A 23,146-nucleotide genomic window follows, 5' to 3' on the forward strand; every position below is an offset into this window, starting at 1 on the left:
TTTGAAGATAAAAAGTCCTGCTAGATGCCTCTGAACCCATCTGTCTGACTTTGGGCAGGGGCAGGCAATGGCAGTAGAGGCACACTAGAATCCTGCAGCTCTCTGCTCCCTGCACATCATGATCATCATCTACTTTTTTATTTTTCCAAGGTCATACCCTCTGAATAGCAGCCCCCTCCCACCAGTACTTTGAATGGCGACTGAGAATAGTCCAAAGTTGGTGTGCAATGCTAGGCCAATGTACATAAAAATTAAAACACAACAATAGATTATGATATCCAGATATCTGTGGACACTCACCTGGGAATAAATCCAAATTACTTGGTGGTGCTTATTTCTGAGTAGACATGTCTGATTGCACTGTTTGTTTTACAATATAAAGAGTATATGTAGCTGAATGAAACCATCGCAGATTGGATAGCCAACTTATAAAGTGTACCATGTGTTGACTTTAAGGGAGTTTTTCACCTTAATGTTGGCAAGAGTAGGATAAAGTGGGATGATTTAAGAGTCGTAATTGCCTCGGCACTTAATTTTCTTCATTAATTTAGTTGTGCTGAGCAAAAGAATATCAATAGGTCTACAAGGTTGTTCTTCCTTTCAAGGAGAAAACAGATTGCATGTTCTTTCTCTTTCAGAGACTTGGATGATTATATATGGGAGGTAGGCTTTTCAACAAGAATAAGGAGAGTAGGCAGGATGTGATTAGAAAATTATTTCTAATAGCTCCTGGATTAGCTCCCAGACTTTCAAGAAAGAAGTGTGTCTTTATTTTTAAAGTTGCTATGGAGGGAGAAGGGCATACTGAAGGTGGCAGACCCTATAAACAATTTTCAGTGTCATGATCCATCCCAATAAGTGCTGCTTATATGTACAAATGTCGGCACAGTATATGTCACTTTTTTCTTCAGAAAGAGGGATTATCTACATGGTGATGATAAAGTCATGTTTGGGTGGCTCTGAATTTAGACCAGGGGAGAGCCATAAAAAGCTCCTTCTTCCCATGTGCATGTTGTGATGATGAGTTTGCCAGATGCTACTCGTAGTAATTGGTAAACCCACCCAACTCTTCTCAACATTAAACTGAATTCTGGATTGGGTTCTAAAGAAAATTGAGCTCTAGGCCATGCTGTAGCGTTCCCAAAATTTGTAGCATGGTGAAGATAACGGGATAGCTACTACTAGAAACTAGAAGAGGAATTTATTTATCATGGTTACATTTTTATCACACTTTTCATTTCACAAGTCTCCCAGTGTAGCTTGCATCAGCTTAATAATAAGCTAGCATTAAAGGGTAAACTATTTAAGGAGATTGCAATGATGATAGTTTGCTTCTGTTTTTTTCTCCTGCTCACTGGGATAGAGAAAGAGATCTCTGGCTAGATAGCACACAAAGATCCACAGCACAATGGAAAGTATGCTTCTTGTGGCTCATCATCCTTAGCTGCAACTGTGAGCCTGAACAGTAGGATACTGGTCCTCTGTTCCTTCTGTAGTATTGTGAAGAGTTATCCTTGCAAGAAGTAGGTAACTGCTGCTTCAGCAAACTGGACTGGGCTGTTCCTGCCCTCATTGAGGTGAGGCCATTACAGCTACATAAAAAAGAAGATCCAGAGAGGTGGAGCAGCATAAAAATATGCACAGAGATTAAGCATCAGCTATTCCTTCAGTGATAAACCAAACCCTGCCTGAGGAATTCAAGCAGGCTTGCTGACTAACCTTAAGGCCACAGATAATCAGGCTACCCGTGATCACCAGTAAATGCGCAAATAACATGAGAAAAGACAAGTCTGAAGCTTGATCTTTCCAAGTAAAGGAGAATGTGGTGGAGGCTGGTAAGAAAAGGTACTGTAGCAAAAAGATGGCGTGAAGAGGAGAAAATGTGTTGGTTGGTGAAGTGTTTCCTTCTACAGCAGCAGATAAAATGCTTTTATAATTACCTTGCCTTCTCTAATGGGCCTTAAATGTGGTTGAATTATATAGCTGACAGATGGAACTGTTTGAAAGTGATGGATTTGGTACTGGAAAGCTAAATACAATTTCTACTAAAATGGATAGAAATCCTCTCTTCTTGCAGAATGAAGGATTGGGAATGTTCTGTGTGTAGTGACAGCGTAAAACATCCAGCACCCGCAACATTATATGAGTTGACATTTTAAGCTGTAGCATTCTTTTCTAGAACCCTCTGGTGATGAATTCTGTGGCAAAGGGGATAATGCTTATGATGACTGTACAAAATCAGACTGGGTAAATCTGGAGCTGTGCAAAGTCATTTATAGTGAAAGACGGGCTTGCCCTAAAAGGTGGATCATCAATAATGTAAATAAATAATAAATATACATAGCAAATACTCGTAGAGGAAAAACCACTTATTTGCTATTGCAAATAACTCTTCTGAAGAGGCAATCATAAAAGTATTGTCCGGGTTATGAAGAGAACAACAGCCACTTGATTAGCAATAGCCTGGCATGAAGAGGAAGAGCTACTTTCTGCTGTGATTCAAAACAGGAGCCAAAATTCAATGGCACAGAAGAATATGCGTTAGCTAGCAGGATCTGTGCTTTCAGTAGGTAACTGGTGAGGAAAATGCCTACAAAATTCATTTTGAAATAACTGGTTGATTCTCACAGGGAACATGATTGCTGTGAAAATGGTGTTCCTAACATCTCAGTATAACTGCACATCCACAGAAATTCCAAATATACAGCAGTGGTGTTAGGCAGAACTATCTGCAGGAACCTCCCCCCCCCCCCCGAAAAAAATCTTGTGCATTCCTAGATGACTTAAGTCCAGCTTCACTGGAGCAATGGACACACACAGCCAATACATGTAGTCATATGACAGTCATGTAAATGCCACTGGTGTTATTATGATTTAGGGTTTTGTATTGTCATCTATGGTTGGTTTTAACTTATAAAGTCCCACTTCTTAAAAACAATGTGCACATACGCACCCCCCCCCACCCCATGTTCCATTGCAATATCTAAGATTAGCCAGGAACATCTTCCTAACAATACCTTATTGCACATTATGTTTTGGCCAAAGATGGGACTATTTAATTAATGTAGCCATCTTTTTTAAAGACTAGGCTGCAATGTTGTTCAAGACCCTCCTGTTTCTGTTTTCTGGGCAGCAAGAATGATAAGCATACATATATTTATTTAGTATATTTTAGACAAACATATACTTCCTGCCTAAAGCTTCTGCAGTTTATACTACATCTGCACTCACAGTTACACTACTAGTGTCTAGAACCCTGGAAACTGCTGACTGCAAACATCTGTCAAATATGTATTTACAGTGTTCAGCACAGTACACAGAAATGCACACACAAAGCACTCATTTTAGCAATATAAAATATACCACTGAAATACAAGCCTTAAACATGCCCACCAATTGAACATTTGATTCATTTCCATGGAACCTGTCATCCATACAAAGTGCATCTTGGGAAAATAAGATTTCAAGCCACCTAGTAGTTGGTGTTTAGCCATTTCAGTATCCAAGCTGCCTGGGAGGGGAACACACATTGGATGTTATGATTTGGTCCAGAGAAATTCTTTCAGGGGGAAAAAGTGCTATGTCCTTGTGAAATCCAGTTAAATTAAGAGGGTGGTAATATGATATTAAACTTTCCAACTGCATCCTTGCTAATCCTTGCTAACTGACTGGCCCAATAATGACATTTATACATGCATTCCACCTTGAATCCTCTGTATACAGTCTATCTGTATTAAATGTGGAGAGATAATGGATAATACTTTTATTGTTTGAGAGATGTTTCTTCTAATACACAGCTGTAAGACAGATGAGATATTTTTAGAAAGATGATATTTTAAGCCCATTGAAGATCAGGGTTGCCATTTGCTTTCACTGTGATCCGTTACAGTGGATATGTTGGGATCTGATGTTACTTGAAAGGACTGTCAGTGTTATAGGTTATAGGTTAAGGACCCTCCACATTAAATGTCAAAATAAGCATACTCCCATCTTAAATTTATCCCTACCTTTACAGTTCAAATTCATTTTTGATATATTGTCTAGAGATAGCTTGCTCATGTGAAACATATCATTGCTTATCCAAGATGCAAGTTCCATTTACATAGGATCTAAACAGAAGGGAAACCTAATAGTTAGAAATGTTTCTCCCAGATGATGATAGTGGTGGTTCATTTTGATTCATTTCCCATTCCCACCAGTTTAGAACGCAGCCATGTCTTTTCTAAAATCTTGGGCAATGATCAAGAAATGGATGTTATATAAGATAGAAATGAACTTATAACAGTTATTCAGTACTGGCAAGTTATCATGAAACTGTGAAAAGCATTTTATTTTGGAACTGATCAGTTCTGGGTGTGAACATTGTTGAAAGTTAGAATAGACAGACTTCTCAAGCTGTAGAATCCACTGAGATACAAAAGTTTTGTGTCTAAATGGTGTCCGCAGATATTTGGATGTAGTGCACTGCACAGCAATGTAAGATAATGGATATTCTTCTTTTCTGCTCAGGTGTTAGACTGGATTGAAAACCATGGGGAAGCCTTTCTTAGTAAACACACTGGAGTGGGAAAGTCCCTTCATAGGGCACGAGCTCTTCAGAAAAGACATGATGATTTTGAAGAAGTGGCACAGGTAAGACAGTAAAACATTCAGCATATTGTATTGACAGATATTTTATGTGCAATTATTTTATTGTTTCTATGGGCTTCAGAGTGTCACAGTGTCTGTAAATGCACGAGCTTTCTTTTCAGACAAGCAAAATAAACTTTGAGGATCTGAGGGAAGAAATTAATTAAGGTACCAGGTTGACCAGTTATGGAAAACAGCTGGAAGAATTCTGATGAGTCAGTGCCTGGAGAATCTAACTTTATACTGGTGTTCCCTTAGGGGAAGTGGTGGCATGGATAGTGACATAGAAATGTTAGATTTTCTTGGATGGTACATCTTGGAGAAGAGGGGACTCTGAGGGGATCTGTTGGTGACATACAGGTATGTGAGGGAGTGTCACACAGAGGTGGGTAGAGACCTGTTCTCCCCTGCAGAAGAAGGCAGGACAAGTTCCAATGGAGCCAAGCTCAAGAAACCAGGGTTCAATTTGGATGCCAGGAAGTACTTCCTAACAGTTAGGACTCCTAGGGTATGGAATGGGCTTCCACAGGAGATGGTTGAAGCCCCATCGGTGAGGGTGTTCATGGATAGGCTAGACATGCACATGGTAGGGATGTCATGAGCAGAGCCAGCTGGAGCCGGGGGTCAAACTAGGTGGCCTGGGAGGCACCTTCTGACTTGCTCAGTTTATATGTTTCTGTTTTGATCTTATCTCAAGCTTTTTCGTGATGGCTTGTAATCTGGCTATGGCTACTTTGGGTGCAATCTTGTGTATATTTGGCCAGAAACAATTCTACAACACCTGGCATTCTCCAGCTAGCGTGAGTGCTTAGAAAATGCTATAGGACTTTTGCTGCCTAAACATGCATAGAAACTCACTCCTAGTTAATCTTTATCTGGAAGCTGACTGAAGAAATACTTCCCTGTGGCTCTCATTGGATTTCTCAGTGGCTTCTGCAGTTTTGGCCTACACAACTCTCTTGCCTCATCTGGTGCATCTGTTGGGAACATCAAGACTGGCTGTAGTGATTTGGTTCATTCTGTCTGTTCATATATGAAGGCAATGAAGATGAGGTGGAGATTTCTCCTAGGGATTTTTGACATTGTAATGCCCAACTCGCTGACATGTCACAAGACACTGACCCCAACTTAACCTCTTCATGCTATTTCTGCCACCATATCCCAGATTTCATCAGACTAGTTCAGTGGTTTTATGTCCTGCATTTTTTTCCTGAGGTGTGTGCTAAACATGCAGCACTGTTCCAGGGAGGAGCATGGGCTGGTGGGCCAGAGGGAAGAGATGCTGCAAGAGAAAGAGCTGTACTGAGCTTCTTTATTAGTAGTATTTCCTGATGCGCATAGCACAGATCTCCCACATTGCTTCAAATACTATGCAACGAAGGCTGCTCTTGGCTGAGCTTTGCAAAACACCAGCAACTGTTTACAGCTTACTATATATTCTGGTCCCATGAAACCAAAAATAGTGAAGCAAAAATTGGTGGTTGTCTTATATGCCCAACATATGATAAACACCAGAAAAACAACCCAAAATATTGACCTTGTCTTATATGTGAGTTGTCTTATATGCTGTTATACAGTAACAGAAAACATGCAGATATACTTGTCTACTCAGAAATAAATTACATTATCTTTGGTGGTCCTTACTTAGGCATTCTTTTATTGGTGCTTATTCTTGGGAAAGGCAACACAGGAGAGAGGCTGCACTAGCTTTTGAGAATTCCTTTTGGGTGGAAGGGAATGGGGAAGCTAGTCCCACTGATTCTCCCCAAATGTGGGAAGATAACAGCAGGCAGCACAATCTACTCTGGTTTTATCCCCATTCCCTTCTCCTTCCCCGTGATTTTTTTCTGAAGAGGAAGATGTCAATTATGTTTTAAAAAATTAAAAGTTAAAAAAAACAAAGAAAAACAAAAAATGCACTCCTTCCCACAAGTAAACCTCTTCATAAGTTTATAATTTTCTCTATTTATCTCTCAATCTCTTTTGTCTTTCTTTGATTTGCTCAGTTTAAGTTTATGAAGGAAATTTAAAGGACCATTTCTTCTGCAAATATCACCTTTCCAGCTCTTCCTACTTTGCTTGTAATTGCCTTTGCATGTGACACAAGATTACATTTTTAACACAGTGGAAACTATTCTGTATTCATTAGCATGTACCCCACAATGTAAATGCATTTTGCATAAATACAGGGGGAGTGTTCCCTGATAACACAGAAGGGGATCTAGTGTGCATTGTCCCTGTGTCAGCCCTCTAAGAATTGATTTATAATACTAAGTTCCAAATGGATCTATATTATCATTGATGTTATACATTATTTGCTACTAGTTAAGATCATCTAGAGCTTTGAGGTGAGGTAGCATCAGTATGCTGATTATATGTAGTTCTCTATTTCATTAAGGCTTTTCAACCTTTTCTTTCTGTAAGTCAACGTAGCAAGTATAATAATTTGAAGGCTCTTAATAGTCTATTGTTCTTATTGCCTTATCCCTGAAGAGACTCTTTTGCAAGCTGAAAGATGCCATGTCATCCCCTCATTTCTTCCTATTGCCTTTGCTTATACACTCTATTTTATTGTCATAATTAATTCATCTCTTCCTTGGCATCTGCAGCTACAAGTAGATACAAACCTGTCTCTTCTTAATTGACTCTTCCCATAGAATACATATTGAATTCCTGCGGGGTTATTTTTAATTACTTAAGCATCCCTAAATCCCACCCCCATCATCTTTCAAAGGTTTGCTGGCCATATCTGACTGTATACTGCTGTACCTTCAGGTGAGATAGAAATGCCCCTGGTCATTAGACTAGCCAGGTGCTGGTAGGGTAGCATACCATCGCAAAGCATTTAAGGTCTTGACAAGTCAATTGTCTGATGAAGCTTTTGTCTGAGGCTTTAATGGAACCCTGCCTCGTTCACAGATGTTTGCATGAGGTCCAGACGTAGTTGTCTTCAACTCCTAGCCATACTGTGTTTTTTCTAGTGCTTCTTCACTCGCAGTTGCAAATTCCTTTTCCCGTCCTCCCTCTGCATGCTATGAAGAACACCCACATCTGTTCCAGAGAATTCTTCAGCCTTCTAGAGCACAATAATAGTTGCATCTGGCAAAGGTGTTTAGGATTGTAGTCGTAAATTACTTTCTAATGTATAGTTGGATAAAAAGATTGGGACCGTTAATAAAGCGTGGTGGAAAAATTCATGAAGAAAGTAAAGACAGAGTAGCTGCACAGTGCACTTCCAAACCATGAGTTCTCCATCTGGAAGCGCCCTATGTTATCTTGTCATGTGATAGGGTGAATTTTTCAACTTTCTCTTCTTTCCTGGACAGATGTCCTTTGGTTAACAGATTATGGCAATAGTCACTTCTGAAGATGTTACAGATGATCAACTAACCATTTACACAAGCATGCATTATGGTGATTTAATGCTGGTTCAGTTGTTGAGTATATTCATCATGCTCCAAGTATGCAAATGTTACATGACCATATTAAAGCTTAGATTCTACCAATAAATAAATTAAAATGTACTACACTTGCAGGTTAGTAGCAGTATTATGCAGAATCAGTGCAGGGTGCACAAGTGTCTACTTAGGGATTACAGTGGATTGAAAAGATGTCAGAGAAAGCAAGAGTTAGGAAATATTTGAAGAGCTGGGAGGAAGGCTGGGTGAGTGCCAGCAATGGTTTGAAAGTTCTCTTCAGAATAATAATGATTACCCTTTGAAGTACAACTTAATGTTGGTGGGTGATTGTCAAGTTAATCTCCTCAATGTCTTCCACATTTTCAGCACGATGCGGCCTCCTATGCCACTGTGCCAGTAAAATCTAACCTCCAGCCATGCTCTATTTCCAAAGTAAACATAAAGATTTACAATTAAGTAATTTTTGTGGAGATAGCAAACAAAATATCCCCACAGCATGACAGAGTACCATCAGTTTCATACTTTAAGCTTGTAAATAACATTAAGAGCAAGATACAGATTGAAGGCAGTAGCTGGGGACAAATGACAACAGAAGGCAGCATAGATGCCGGCAAGTTGCTGACTGGGACATCTAGCATCTTCTGACAAGAATACAACTGCTATTTGTTATTAATGCTATGAGAAATAGTTTTGTTTTTATTTGCCAAAGAAATTTAGTCACAGAAAAAATGGAAAGAAAGTGATTAGCACAGTATTAGTTTTTTCCAATTGATACCCTTATATTTTGAACTGAAAATATATGAAAGTATATTACAGGAGAATTGTGTAAATGTTAATAATGGAACATAAATACTAATAGTATCTGCAATCAGTACAGATCCTAAGAAATGATAACAATTAAACTGTTCACTTGAACTGAGGAAAGCTGTATTTCTCTTGAATTGTTGCATTATGGACTACTTGTGCAGTAAATCATGTTGTAGGTTTCCAAGGTTTACCAGATTATGTCATGCAGTGGGTGGGAGCTTTTGGAAGAGTTGTGAGCAAAAGCAAAGAAGTGCCTGTGTCATGAAAACAACTTTAGACTTCCCCCCCTGTGTTTTTGCCCTGGGTATGTGCTTGAACCTTTCCTAAGACCTCAAGAGTGGGCAATGTGAGGCCTGCAAGGTGCACAAAACCCTCAGTTCTCCATATATCTGCTGGGAACCTGGATAAATTTTACCCACCTTCCTCCACAGACCAGCTGAACCATCTTGAACAGTGTCAGGAAAATAGTCTCAATTAGTTGGAAAACAACAGTCCCAATTACAGTTGAAATATCACTACTGATGGAGGGAAGTGGTAATCCTGATTGAGTCCCTTCCCCAAAATTATTTATTTAATAGATTAACATCCTGCTTTTTGCAAGGAACTAAAAGGAGCTTACATCATTCTCTCCCTGCTGCTCTCATCCTTCTCCCCACAACAACAACCCTGTGAGGTACATTGGGCTGTGAGTGTGTGACTGGCCCAAAATACCCTCTTGGCTCCATGACTGAGTGGTGACTAGAACCCAGATCACCTGAGTCCCAGACCCACGATCTTAACCACTACACCACACTGTCTCTCAAATAACCCCATTTCTGTGTATACCTGTGCTTACATCTAAGCATTATGAGTGTCCATGTCTCTCTCTGTGTGTACATGCATGTGGGTCCCCATCCAACACCTGGCAACTCGTATGGCCTTCAGGACCAAAACGGTTGCCCACCTATGTTCCAGACGATCTCACTGTTCATAGCAATGCAACACCCTTTCTAGAATTCCACAAATCCCAATTTTCTTTTTTTCAGGATACCTAATACAAGTTTTCCTTAATGCAGAATTATAGATGTGTTTATGTAGAACATTACTATCAGCAGGAGCACTGGATACATGATTATCACTGAATTCTTTTATCATTGTTGTTTTATTAATAGGAGGTAGTCATGAAGTCATGCCTGTTCTGAATCAGGAAAAACACCTGTATTTGCAGTGCTTGAGATTCCAGCTGAATCTTCTGGTTCTGGAAACTGCTGATTGAAATTGTCTCTTAAGATTTTGTAGGAGGTTGAGGTTGGGGATTGCATAGCTGTGGGGGGAAGTGGAAGCAACTTCTCTCTGCTGTCCACTGTGAAAGGGAAGTAATAACAACAGAATGGCTTTCCTGCCATGATACAGGGGAATTCCCTTTACTTTCCTTCCTTCCTTCCTTCTTCATACAAGGATATCAAGCCAGAGATGTGAAATTTTAAAATTGCACATGCTAAAAAAGGAAAGCAAGCAAGCAAGCAAATCCTGGGTAAAGGAATATGGCTTCATTTTTTTTTTTTTATGCAGACCTTTGGTTCTTAATATTTTATTTTGTTCATCCAGAAAGCTAGTTACAGTTTTGAATGGGCTGAATCTAGTAGAGTAAATTACCAGATCCCCATTGATTTCAATAGCAGCTTTGCCTGTGTCTTGTCTCTGGATAGGCTTACACCAGCATCTTCTTTCTAATTTATTAGGGCTGTCTGAAATGCAAGCTTGGAATGCTGGGTGCCATGCTCGGGCATATGTACTAGGAAACCAGGAGACCCCCACATTGTATCAAAATATTGGATGCCTGTGAAAATAATACTCGTTGCTTGGAAATGTGTAATAGAAGGAGCAAAGTGCAAAGGCCAGACATTTGTCAAACCTGAGATTCTTTTAAAAAGTTTATCTTGTGTCAGTATGTTTTATTTTGTGGTTTGGAAAGGAATTTCTCTGTCACCCACTAGTTGTTTGATGGTATCTCGTATAGCCTGCATTATCTCATGTTTGCTTTTAAAGTTAAATGCATTGGATAGGAATATAGAAAAGAATATACATGAGTGCACCATTACAGAAGTTCAGGAGTCACACCCACAATATGATTATTCTTCAAGAGTATATTACTAGTTATAATGAAGAAAGGGAACCACCACCAATATTCTTAAAGTGCTTGGTAATTCTGATATGAGGTCATTGACCATTGCTTTAAACCTTGTCCTATACAAACATCTATCCTCCTTATCCAACCGCTGCTGATGAAAGAAGAAATGTTACTTTCCAATTCTAAGTAGTCATGCCAACATTATATTTCGATTGTGATCCAATCTAACCTCCAATGCTCTTGTCAGGTCTTGGGGAACTGTCTAGAGCAAGTTGGAAGCTAGGGTCCAAGAGGTAGGACCAAAAAGCAAATATTGGAGAGAAAACTGCTTGGCAGGACCAGAGAACTAGCCCAAGAGTCAGACTCAAAGGGCACTACCAGAAAAACAAGAACTGTGATAGATCATGTAAATATAAAAGAATATAAAGGACTTCCTGTTGCAGCTGAACCTGTTGCAGTTGCAGCATGTTTACTAGAAGAACATGATAGCATCTCAGGAAAATACAGTGGCACAAATATGTGGCAATCACATGATAATAGTTTTAATTAATTTTAATATTGCATTTCTTGCACCACAGAAGTGTCTTATTTTCCCCTGACAATGTGGTTCAACAGAAGAATCTGATTCAGAGATGGAAAACTAGGCTTTGTTTTAGAGCCTAGTCAAAGTTTACTACACAAAGGGGCTAACCATTTACATTTACTGGGTTTCACAGAAGATTGCATTCTGAGGGATTCTGCTATTTCTTATCCCCTAGAGCATGCAAGGGAAAAATGGATACATTGCCCCTGCCTAAGGAACATTCTTTGGTAAAGGGCTAGTGAGTGGACCTAAGGAAATGGCCTGCGCAGGGTTGTTGCCAGGCAAAACTGGAGGTTGAAGAGTGATGAGAGACACTCAGCTGGCATACCCAGCTTCAAACTAGGGTTTCACATAGGTGAAGATTAACAGGAATCAAGAGATCACAAGACTCCTGTGCAAGGCAACCTTGTTTTGCATTTTCCCATTTGGACTGTAGGATCCTAATTTTGACCCTTTTTTGAATTATCTGAGTTACTTGAACTTGGTGGTCAGGTGATTCTCTCATCAGTGTTTCTGTTCTGCTGTAATCAAGGAAACCATAGTTTCTTTAACTTGTATTTGGCTATTTAAGGGACCCAAGCCTGACAAGAAGTTGGTGTAAATGGTATTGGTTTGCAGAGAAAGTGTAGTTAGATGTTATACAACATGGAGGAGTGGTTGGCAGTTCCTGACAACTGCTACATAAAGGATTGGGTCTAGAAATGCAAGATTAAAGCAATCCAGTGGCACAAAACACATGATCAAAGCATGCTATGCTAACGCAGAGTAACACATACATTCAGTGTTGTGGCATTTTCTTTACCAACAGCGGTAGTCATGCAGATTGCACAATAGGCAGAAGACTGGAATTTGCATGCTCAGTCCTGCAGATGGCACTCTCTCTGCAGTTAGAGAGACTGATGGTTGTCTAAAAGGATGCCCTAAAGGCCTCCCTTTAAATCTAGCCTTGAAAATTATCCCTGGCAAAGGACAGTATTTCTTTAAAATACCTCCATCCTATATCTAGACAATTTGTAGATGTTACACTCTTGTTCGCTTCATGCTTCCAGAAATCAGCTGACTTCACAATTCCACCTCTCTCTCCCTTTCTCAGCAGAACAGTAGCATGAGAGCAATTAAATTCAGCATTCATTCATTAGAACATTTTAAACCCTGGGCAAGGCCATTCAGGGAGAAAGAAACATGATTGGGCAGGAAACATAGCAAGTTCTTTCTACACCAGTCAAGAACAAAAAGTGAAATTAAATGAACAGTGGCAAGTGCTGGTGTGGCTTTACTTTTACTGTTCTTAGCAGTTATTCATAAAGAGGGAAAGGAAGAGTGCATAAATTCAAGCAAGGGCAGCTTGGCTCTTGTGTATTTCTTAAATGATATAGTTTTAAAAGAACTCTTTGACAAGAAAATGGAATAATTTTCAAAATGCATGAATACAAGTAGAAGTAGAATGTCTAGTTTATATTGTATCAGATATTTAAAGGTAGTTCTTATAATAGGTCCATAAAAATCAGTTATCAAACATGAGAACCACACAATGTTTTTCACTCTATAGTGAAAAAAATCTAATGATGAATTATGCCGTTTTTATAATCCCAAAAAAGTGTACATAAGCATACAGACAGAGTATGATACAAAGATTTATTAAAATGGATACATAGTAAAAAGGAACCAAAGTGGAATACAGTTTGGACTCAAAGCAAGTCATCTTCCCTTTGATATCTGTGATCTCCTTCTTACTGTATTTTTCATTCCATGCTTTCCTTATTTTAGCCAAAACCACAATAAAAGTTTTCATAGGAGAATTGTTTCTCTTTCTTATTATATATTTTGAATCTTACATTTGAGTTAGAAAAGAACTGTTCTAATCTTGGGTGGCTCTGCAAGTGCTGACAACTGGGTGAGGCCTTATAGGCCCTCACCTCTTCCATTACCTCCTTCTCATACATTGTACATCCCCTGGCAGTAGATAATAGAACATGATAATATGCAATAACAAACTAAATCCAATCCTTTCAGTAATTTTTGTGTGTTTTCATTTATTTCATGGACTGATATGCATAAAATGAGAATAGCAGAAAGGAACACCCACCATGCTCCATTCCCATTGCTTCTCCATGGTTCCCTTACTCATTACCTTTATCCTATGCCCTCCATGACAGAAAAGTATACGGACCCTCCCTGGATTCCTTATAATTCCTTGTCTCCCAGCTGCCATCCAATCTCATCCTCCAGTGGTTGGAAATGGTAACTTAGCGCTAGTAATTCCACTGGTGCACAGTGCCTTTTGATTATTCTGCTCCTTTTACCCTTGTACAAATGAAGGTCATGCAGATTATCAGATCATCTTCACCCATTACTTAGTGGCTGTTAATATGCACAAAGGGATGGGAATGAGGAACTCCTCACTTCAGCTTGTAAGGAATAATATGTACTCATTGTCCAAAGTGTCAGCAAAAATGCCATGAGCTCATCTTGTCAGGTTTACTTGGACTTTGTGAAGCAGTATGATAGGGGAAGTGACTACAAATATGAGGACTGCCTTGCTGGGTCAGACCAATAGAGCAGCATTCTGATTCCAGCACTGGCCAGCCAGATTGTCATTAGGTAATGGCCAAGCAGAACCTGCCCATTTTCCCAATACATAGCTGGATGAAAACATTTTGCTGCCTTGGGTGTCAGAGCAATAGCATCCTACTTTCCTAGTCAGGTTGCACATCACCCAAGGTGGGGCATGTTATTTTGGCCCTTCAAACAAAAATCACACAAGTTCATGTTTTCTCCCTGGCAAAATCAATCAATCAATCTCTCTCTCTCTCTCTCTCTCTCTCTCTCTCTCTCTCTCTCTCTCTCTCTCTCTAACAAATTGAATGACTAAACATTTGCTTTACTTTCTTGACACCTAAAATTAATTGCCTGTGGTGGCCACTTCAGTCTGCCTAATTGTAGGGCTGAGCTTTCCCCAGCATCTGGAAATTGGATGGAGGTGTAATTTAGTTGCAATGGCTAATAATACTCACTGGTATATTATCCTTCATGAAATTAATGCATTGCTGATGTCTTATTTAGAGGAGGAAAGGACTATATTGTGATAAAGACTTTAATATTGCCTTAACCTCTCAAACTATATATATGAGAGAGAGAATATTAGTTACTAAAATAAAATAAAATAAAATAAAATAAATTCTGGTAGCCCAAGTGCAGCTCAAAGAAAACCCAGGGAGTTATAAATGTACGCAGAGTTCTGGTAACATTGAGGGTGACCATCTGTATGTGTCTCATTTTGTTCTGTAGCCAACTTTCTTCTGAGCACTCATTGGTAGTTATCTCTAGCAGTGCTGCTTTGCATTTTATGCTGAAGCCAGAGTCTCAGCTTTGCACACGTTGTGGGAGTATTGGTGTGCTGCTCCCATTCTGATACTTGCATTGTTATGTTGCCAGCTTTTTTACTGGCCTTTCTCCTGTGCTTTTTAATAGCAATGTGTCATGTTGAGTTGTAGCAAATGAGGCTTCTTCTGGCATGGAGATGAAATAGCAGGGGGAAATTGTGTGCGCGCGTGTGCATGTGCATGTATTTAACAGTCAGCCTGCTTTGGACTTCACAGAATAGAGCACTGCTTTACAGAAAGTGCTAAAGATAGGATTAGCAAAATTGTTCACTTTACCCACTATAACCCTGCAGGCCAGGCCTTCCAGGAAGGTCAACTATATCAGCAGCTTTCGGATTTATCCACATTATAGCCAGCTTATTATCTGGGATAGTCCCTGTGTATTTATTGCCCATAAACCAAGCATATGGAAAATTTACATTACCTATCCCAGCTACTGAGTGAAGACAATGCTTTCAAGCGCTTTGGAGGACTTACGAAGAGATATAAGTTACCCCTTAGTAGTGTGTCTGTAGCAGTAGCAGAGACCTGCAGTAGAGTAAATTATAGCAGAAGCAGTCTTTACATTTTGTCCCCAACCTACACCCCATAAGAGACAAATGTAACACAGAACTAATGAAAAAATTAACACTTACACTCTGGGTATTGTTTCTGCAAACAACCATATCACCTGCTTTGCATATTAGGTTGAGATTAATACAGCAGAAAAATCATGTACAATACATATTGGACATGCAATCACTTCTAACATTTAGATATGACCCTAAAAGATACATGCTTTAAAAAAGCCCTCCTCTGATTTTTAATGACAGTAGCTTTATTGTCCCTAACCTATTTGCAGGCATCTGAATCAGTTCCTTTTCTTTAGATAAAAACAGGGAATAGAAATTTTAAGGAGTAATAAAACCTCACTGAACAGTGTCTGACAAGACACTAACATTCCTGCTATTTATTTTGTGTGCTGCCAATTAAATTGTGCAAATGGGCCCCTCTCCCACTTGCACAGTGGCATTTCATTGCTTCTAGGGGCAACTTGGGAGATGCAAAAATGCTCTTTTCTAGAACTGGGCAAGTCAGTGGATCTCACAATGTTTCCACTCGTTTCAGGTCATTCACTGGGAAATGTTAAAGCTCTGTGCTTGTACAGTGAAATCAGCAGAACTCACAACTTGTGAAAGGGAGGCAATTGGGCAGGAGGGAATTGGTGGGGGTGTAAGTATCTTTGGATGCTGCCAAAGGTTGCATAATGTTATAATGTGAGAAACAGTGGTAGCTACAGTGAGTGAGTCTTTAAAAATATATTTTTTAATATGCACCATTTACAGTTGATGGGATAAATTGGATTTTATTATTAATGGTAAAGTAGTACTACCTGGCTCCCATGTATTATCCCTGTGTAAAGATGGATAGTTTTGCTGTGTAGTAGAAGCAGAAACCCATGCTGCCCGGGAGTTGTCTGTGATGATTTGTTCTTCTTCCTAAATATAGCATGCTAATATTGGAGAAAGAGAACACAAAGCAGACACTTGTCTTTTTCCTCTTCTAAACTCATTTGGATGTATGTTGCACTGAACTTAGTGGCACCTGCTTCCATGTAAAGATGCATTAACTGCATAACCATTTGAAACAGAAGACTGAACCATTCAGATCTACTATCCCAGGAAATCATAGAACATTATCTAATCTGTGATCCCAGATATTTCATCCAAACATCTGCTGAGCTTTAGAAACACAGTAAGCATCAGTGCACATATACAGAAGTTCCTGGTTCTAACAGTGAACAGTGGTATCATGCAGCAATGGCCACAGCTGATGCACTAGATGTAGTTGCACAGATGTGTTTCTTGCCTCTGCTGCCACCTGTAGATCAAGGACAGAGCAGGACCCAGGAGCACTCTTAAGATGCAGATCTGATTTTTAATGGGAGAACAACCCCTTCCAAAACAGACTAATCCTTGAATCAGGCTTTCTACTTGCTTGCTTTCAGATGGAGGGAAAGGGGATGCAGGTCTCACTGGCTCAGAAGGACGGGTACAAGCAGCAGCACAATTTCTTCTTTTCGGGATTTTGCGGGGCTCTAGGAGGAACCATCAATATATTTCCCCCTTTCAAAAAATATCTCTTCTCTTTTGCTCCTTTGTATCTGTGCATAGATAACTCATGGGAAAGTCTGTACGGGGTGGGGGTACTGTATTTCCTTGCTTTTAGATGGAAAAAATGGGGATGTTGCTTGTCTCAGACTTCTCTCTGTGAAGCTGGAAGAATAGGAGCAAGCAGAGGTACTCTTTAGTTATTTATTTTATTCATTTTGATTGTTATATACCACCCCATTCCCATAGGCTCTGCATAATTCTTCATGAGAATCTGGCTAATTAAGCTAAAAAGCAAACACAAAAACAAAGAAACCATAAAGGCTCATGTCCCATCTTTCCAACTCTTCCTGACATGTTCTTAAAGGACAAGCATCATCAGTCTAGCAGTACATACTAACAGTGCCAAATATGTGTGTGATGCAGGAAGATGGCATGAAAATGTGGATATCCCACAGCAAGTCATGTGTGCTATGAGTAAGGAATGCAAGATGAGGCTATAGTAGTGATGAAATCTTAATGAAATTAAGTTAGGTGTCCATCTGGCCTCAGTAGCATAACCCAGCTGAAAGCCTAATTGAAATGATTAAATTGCAATTCAAACAATTTTTTAAATACCCAGACATGCTCAAAACACAGGTGTTAGATACATGTGTCGTCTGTATGTAGTGATGTTGTGGCCATTAACAAATGTCATTTATGCACCTACATTCTGTGATTCACTTCAGAGGATAATTAAGGATGCAGTTCTCTGGGAAGAAGCCCAACTGTTGAGTGGACCTTAACTTCTGAATAGATATATGTGGAAATGTGGTTTGGAATACTAGCTTGAACCAGGGATATTATATTTTTTCAGTGACAAAACCAGAGATGGGATGTGTTTGAGGCAGGAGGACAGACTGTTCACTACAGTGTAGGGGCAACCATGAGAAGGATGAGATTTACATTCATGTCACTGAACACTGCCAGGTGGTTATGCTGGTGTGGAGAAGAAAGGGTTGAAGCTGGACAGACACTGTTATAATGCCTCTATGATCTGGGTAATAATCCTCATCAGCCAGCATAGGCATAAACCAATGGCATAATCTCTTTGTAATGAGAAAGTACAACATCCATTTTGCGCACCGTTTTTGTTCAACTGAGCTTGTACTGGGCAGATGTGTGGGACTACTTTGGTAGAAAAAAGTGTGAGTTTGCATCTTTGATGTACTCATTTATAATGTGTGTGCAGGCCTGGGAAGTTCTGCAGAGATTACAGTAGAAAGAAATTGTGTGGGACTCACCAACTCTGTCCTTTCACCTAAACCAAAAGCACAAGAAGTTTCTTTGTTAAGGCAGTCATGTTGATAAACTGAAGCTTGGGAGAACCACTATAGCGCAGGCACTTAGAATGTTCAATGGAACACTCTAGATCAGGTTCTAGTCTCTACTCAACCATGAAACTCACTGGGCGACTTTGGGCCACCCTCACCTGTCTTACAGGGTTGTTGTGAGGATAGAACAAAGAGAACCTTGCAAGCTATCTTAAGTTCTTCACAAGAGAAAGAAAGGTAGGGTATAAATCTCCTCCTCCTCCTCCTCAGTGTTTGGGAAAAGTTGACCTTCCTTGATCTGGTGCTTACATTTTTTGAAAGCCCTGCATATGAAAAACCTCTTCCAAGCATTTTGCAATAGCATGGTTTCCTGTATGGTAGACTGGAAGCATTATTTCTTTAGGTATTTTTAAAATCATATGGAGAATTTTTAAAGAGTAATATACAGTAACGAGAGAATAGGCATTCATTAGATTGAAAGACAGATTGGGTTACCTAGGAGACCTCCCTTACCTTTTTATCCCATCACTCTTAATTTCTCAAAGGTCTGGTTTAAATTAGAGTAGGTAAGAGTCAGATCTCAAGCTGATTACAAGAATCCTAAACTGAATAAAATTACATTAGGTCAGATCATTTTCTGCATTTGTTCTTTGACTGCCCTTGGGGAGAGTTGTATCTAGAGATGTTGCAAATTCTGCTCATACTAGCCAGGCACATACTAACTAAAAACTGACGCAAGTTGCAGATATTCTATTGCTCTCCTGCTCTTCAATACACACATACATAAACATGACCAGTATAGAAAGCAAGCTTAGAAGGCTACTCTACAAACTTTTTTTCCTTGTGTGTTTATTTTGCACATTGGACAATGTTACCTGGTTGCAGTATTCAACTACTTCCCAAGCTGTGTTCCGAAGTGGTAAAATGTCATAAAGTTTGTTCCAAATCCTTTTTCTGAATGTTTGAATCACTTATGGGTGCCGCTTCGTAGTTCTTCACTTCAACAAAGAATTCTTTTCTCTAAACCAGAGTTTAATTTTCAGGAACTGGTAATTTTCCAGTGAATTAGTCCCAAAGCTGCAGGCAAGAACTGCATGCCTTATGTATGTAGTTTAAGGGAAGGGAAGGGAAGGAGGCCCTTCAGAGCCCCATGTCAGTTACAGTTTACTGGACTATGGTAGAAAGGGGAGAGTATCTAAATAGGTTTTTTTCTCCCTGCTTGAGCACCATATAATTTGGAACACAAAGGGATAGGATACTTGTTTGCTGGTATTAAAGGAAGAAGGTGCTTATATTAAGCAAACAAAAGGGAGAGGTGGTCTTATGCCAATGGAGCTAGCAGCAACTTCATTATCTAGCACTGCCAATATTGCCATATTTAAATGAAGATGTCTTCCTTGCAATTTGAGCCCTGCTTACCCTCATCACTTGATGTGTGCATTACTAAGGGGCAGCTTGCTTGTATGGTGAGTCATCTTAGAATTTTCTATTGCATTATGTGCTAGAGTCAGTTCACGCATTCAGCTTTGAGCCAAATCCTGAAGAATCAAATGACCACATGTATGTCTAATTGGCAATTGGTATCACATCCAAGTCCCTAGACACATTAGCATGTAACTGAAGACTGTATATGCAGGGCTTCATAATCTTCCTGCTTGAGGGGTCTTGTGGACAATTCCAGGAACCAATCTGAAAGAGAGCACTCATGGGTCAGCCAGAGGGAAAGCACTTGATATTTGAGTCTCTCTAGGAGGAGGAAAAACATCTTCCCCACTAAAAGAACAAACTCCAGAACCCTCCTACTATATAAGCTGCCTAGAGCTTCTCATTCCCCTGTAAGGTCCTGTCAGAGAATATAGGAGACAGTCCTTGGCTGAAAGGAGTGCTGGAAGTCACTGCCCAAAATATCTGGAGATCTAACTGTCCCTACTTTATTGAATAGTTTGGCTAGCAGCCATCACCATCCATGCTGCAGATAGCCTTAAGAAAAGGGAACATTTCAAAGGCTAACTGTGGTGCTAGGAGGAACATTTCCATTGGGATCACAGCGGGGAACAGAAGAGTTAAACCTCCCCACCCGATACCCTCCAGTTCCAATGAAAATCACTCTCTCCCTCATACCAAGGAGTACATTTAAGAAATCAACTGATGTGGCTCTTAACTATGCAATTAATATAATTATAGTTTGACCCTGAACTGATAAAGTTCACAGCTGAAGATTAGGTGACTGAGGAGGGCCTAGGATCATATTTGAAAAATTGTGTGGTTGTTACACAATGTGTATAGTGCCCTACTTTGATATTTAGCTGTTGAGGTGAACTCAGGTAAGTTTGCCTTGGAACTCTCCCAGGTTCTGAAGAACTCAGCTTTGTCCTGTTGTCTGAACCAGAAACATGGAATCTGAAATCTACATGATAAGAGCTGAACGATGTAGCTCCAGTTGACTCTTGTTTCAGCCAAACACTATTTGAGTCTTAAATAGTGCCCTACAGACTGTCTACCTGGCTGGTAAACAGTACTTTCTGTAAATGCCTTCTTACTTGTAGAATGCAAGGATTCAACATAAGGAAGCAGATTTAATTTTTTTGCAGAGTCTTTCTTGAAGGGCTTTGTTCATGCAGGGATAGTTACCCATTCAATGTCAAGTAATATTCCATAACACAATAAGAACGTGCTTTTGACCTTCCCAGAAAAAAATGGGATGCCTTTTGATTCCATGAAGTGCCACATACATGTTTCAGCCCCTGTGTGTGCGCTGCAAAAACTGAAGTGAAAAAGATCTAGCATTCATTTAAGTGCATCGTTAAATATTGGTAATTTCCACGAGACCGAAAGATGTTTGTAACTGCACTGTATGGGACTAAAATGTCACAAATGAGTGCTTTTTCAACCAATATGTAAAGACAAGGAAAAAGCAACCCATTTTTCAAAGGTAGTATTTTACTGTATGTGGGTTACATGTTGCAACCTGCTCACTATCAACCTTCCTTCATAACTAACTGCATTGTGAAATATCTCCTGGGAGACTGCTTCTGCCTCTGAATTGGTTAATTCTGAGTTGCTTCTTTACGTCATCTTTGAAAGAATCCAGGATGCACAGGAATAAGTGAATGCTGAGCTTTCTTTATCTATCAAACAAGCAAGCTCTGGAGGGGGTGTACACTTCAAATGAGAAACGATTTCATGCCTATTTGGAGATTATTGTATGTGGGTTTTTAGTAGCTCTTCTTGCAAAGAGCATCTGTTAGAATCACTGCTGTCATTTTAAGATGCTGGTTTCTATTCCTATATTTTGGAAGTGTAAATACTCACATTAGAGCATTCAGTGCCACAGTTTTGTGAGTTGTGCTCTGTTTTTTGCTCTGTTCACTGGCAGAATACCTATACCAATGCAGACAAGCTACTGGAAGCTGCAGAGCAGTTGGCTCAGACTGGAGAATGTGACCCTGAAGAGATCTACAAAGCAGCACGACATCTAGAAGTGAGGATTCAGGACTTTGTCAGAAGAGTGGAACAAAGGAAGCTTCTTTTGGACATGTCAGTCTCATTCCACACTCATACTAAAGAGGTAAGAAACTTGCAATGTGATGGGACTTCTAATAATATTCGGCCTTATTGAAAAGTCTGTGTCACACAAGTAGCTTTTCTATTGCCCAAGCCATATTAAACTGAATGAATATGACAAATTGCATACCTTGAAGTCAGTAAATACCAAATGGTTTCCTGATCTGATAATGCGTAGCCTAACTACAAGAAAAGGTAGAAACAATGTACATTTTAAAATGATGGTTTACAGCAATCCCATAACAGGAGAGCAAGGTGTATTACTGAGTTTGTAATACTTACTGGATCAGGCAGGAAAAAAAGTCCTGCAAGCTCCCAGAATTCCCCAGTCAGCCATGCTGGCTGGGAATGCTGGGAATTTAGGGTATTTTGTTTAAATATGCATAAAATTGCACACTAAATAGTAGTGTTGTAAAATTTATACTCAATGTATTCTATTTGAGAGCTCTTTTCAAAAGTATATAAATCGTAATAACAGCATCAGACATAGTGAGCAGTAAGCACTTGTTGAAGCATTTCATTTTAATAAAGCATCTATAGCTGTTATATTTCTAACAAAATAAGTTGGTGATTAGAGATGGTTTTCATTTTCTTACTAGTTGAAATGGGTCCAAACTATATGTCCCCATCTGTTTTTCAGTGGCTTGCTCATGGGTAGACTAAATACTGTTTTGGTTCAAGTGAAAAATGTGTATAGATAAGATACTTTTGCAGCAGACACAGAGGGCAGGGCATTGAAATTGAAGGGCCCTAGGGATGAAATTAAAGCATACTTCACATTTTTCTCCCTTTAGACCAAAGGCTATTCAGCAGTGTGTGCCTTTTATTTTGTGGGGAGAAAGGATTAATCTGAATCATTGTTGTTTTCATGCAGTGTAGCATCTGTGTACCACACTTGCTCCATAAAGTTACGCATAGAAGCTGAAGGCTTTACCAGTGTTAGTTGACTTATGTGGTACCAACAAGTAATTTTTAATAAACTGTAACAGTGTTCAGGACCTTTAACAAGCAAACATCTTTAGTTACAGATAAGTTGCTGTAAAGAAAATGGTCAGCAGTGCATGGTACTTTCTCTTCAGCATCTCAAATAGCACAAAGAGCTCCTAGCCATAAGTAGAACATAGTAGATAGTGCACTTAAATTTCATGATTCTTGTATTTCTTTGATCTTGTATTTTTGGGAGGGCCTATTCACATATTCAGCCATTCAGTAAGTAGCACCTGATATAATTACTATCACATCCCACCA

General features: G+C 39.5%; 1 protein-coding gene across 1 annotated transcript in view; it reads left to right on the forward strand.

Moving 5' to 3' along the window:
• Nucleotides 1-23,146, forward strand: part of KALRN (kalirin RhoGEF kinase) — a 599,751-nt gene that overhangs the window by 342,330 nt on the left and 234,275 nt on the right. The window contains exons 10-11 of the mRNA XM_044438481.1: nucleotides 4,510-4,632; nucleotides 21,711-21,902. Of these exons, the coding sequence (XP_044294416.1) occupies nucleotides 4,510-4,632; nucleotides 21,711-21,902 (315 nt within the window). The remainder of the gene's footprint in view (nucleotides 1-4,509; nucleotides 4,633-21,710; nucleotides 21,903-23,146) is intronic.

Source organism: Varanus komodoensis, unplaced genomic scaffold, assembly GCF_004798865.1.
Source record: "Varanus komodoensis strain SLA01 unplaced genomic scaffold, ASM479886v1 scaffold32, whole genome shotgun sequence".
Lineage (NCBI taxonomy): Eukaryota > Metazoa > Chordata > Lepidosauria > Squamata > Varanidae > Varanus > Varanus komodoensis.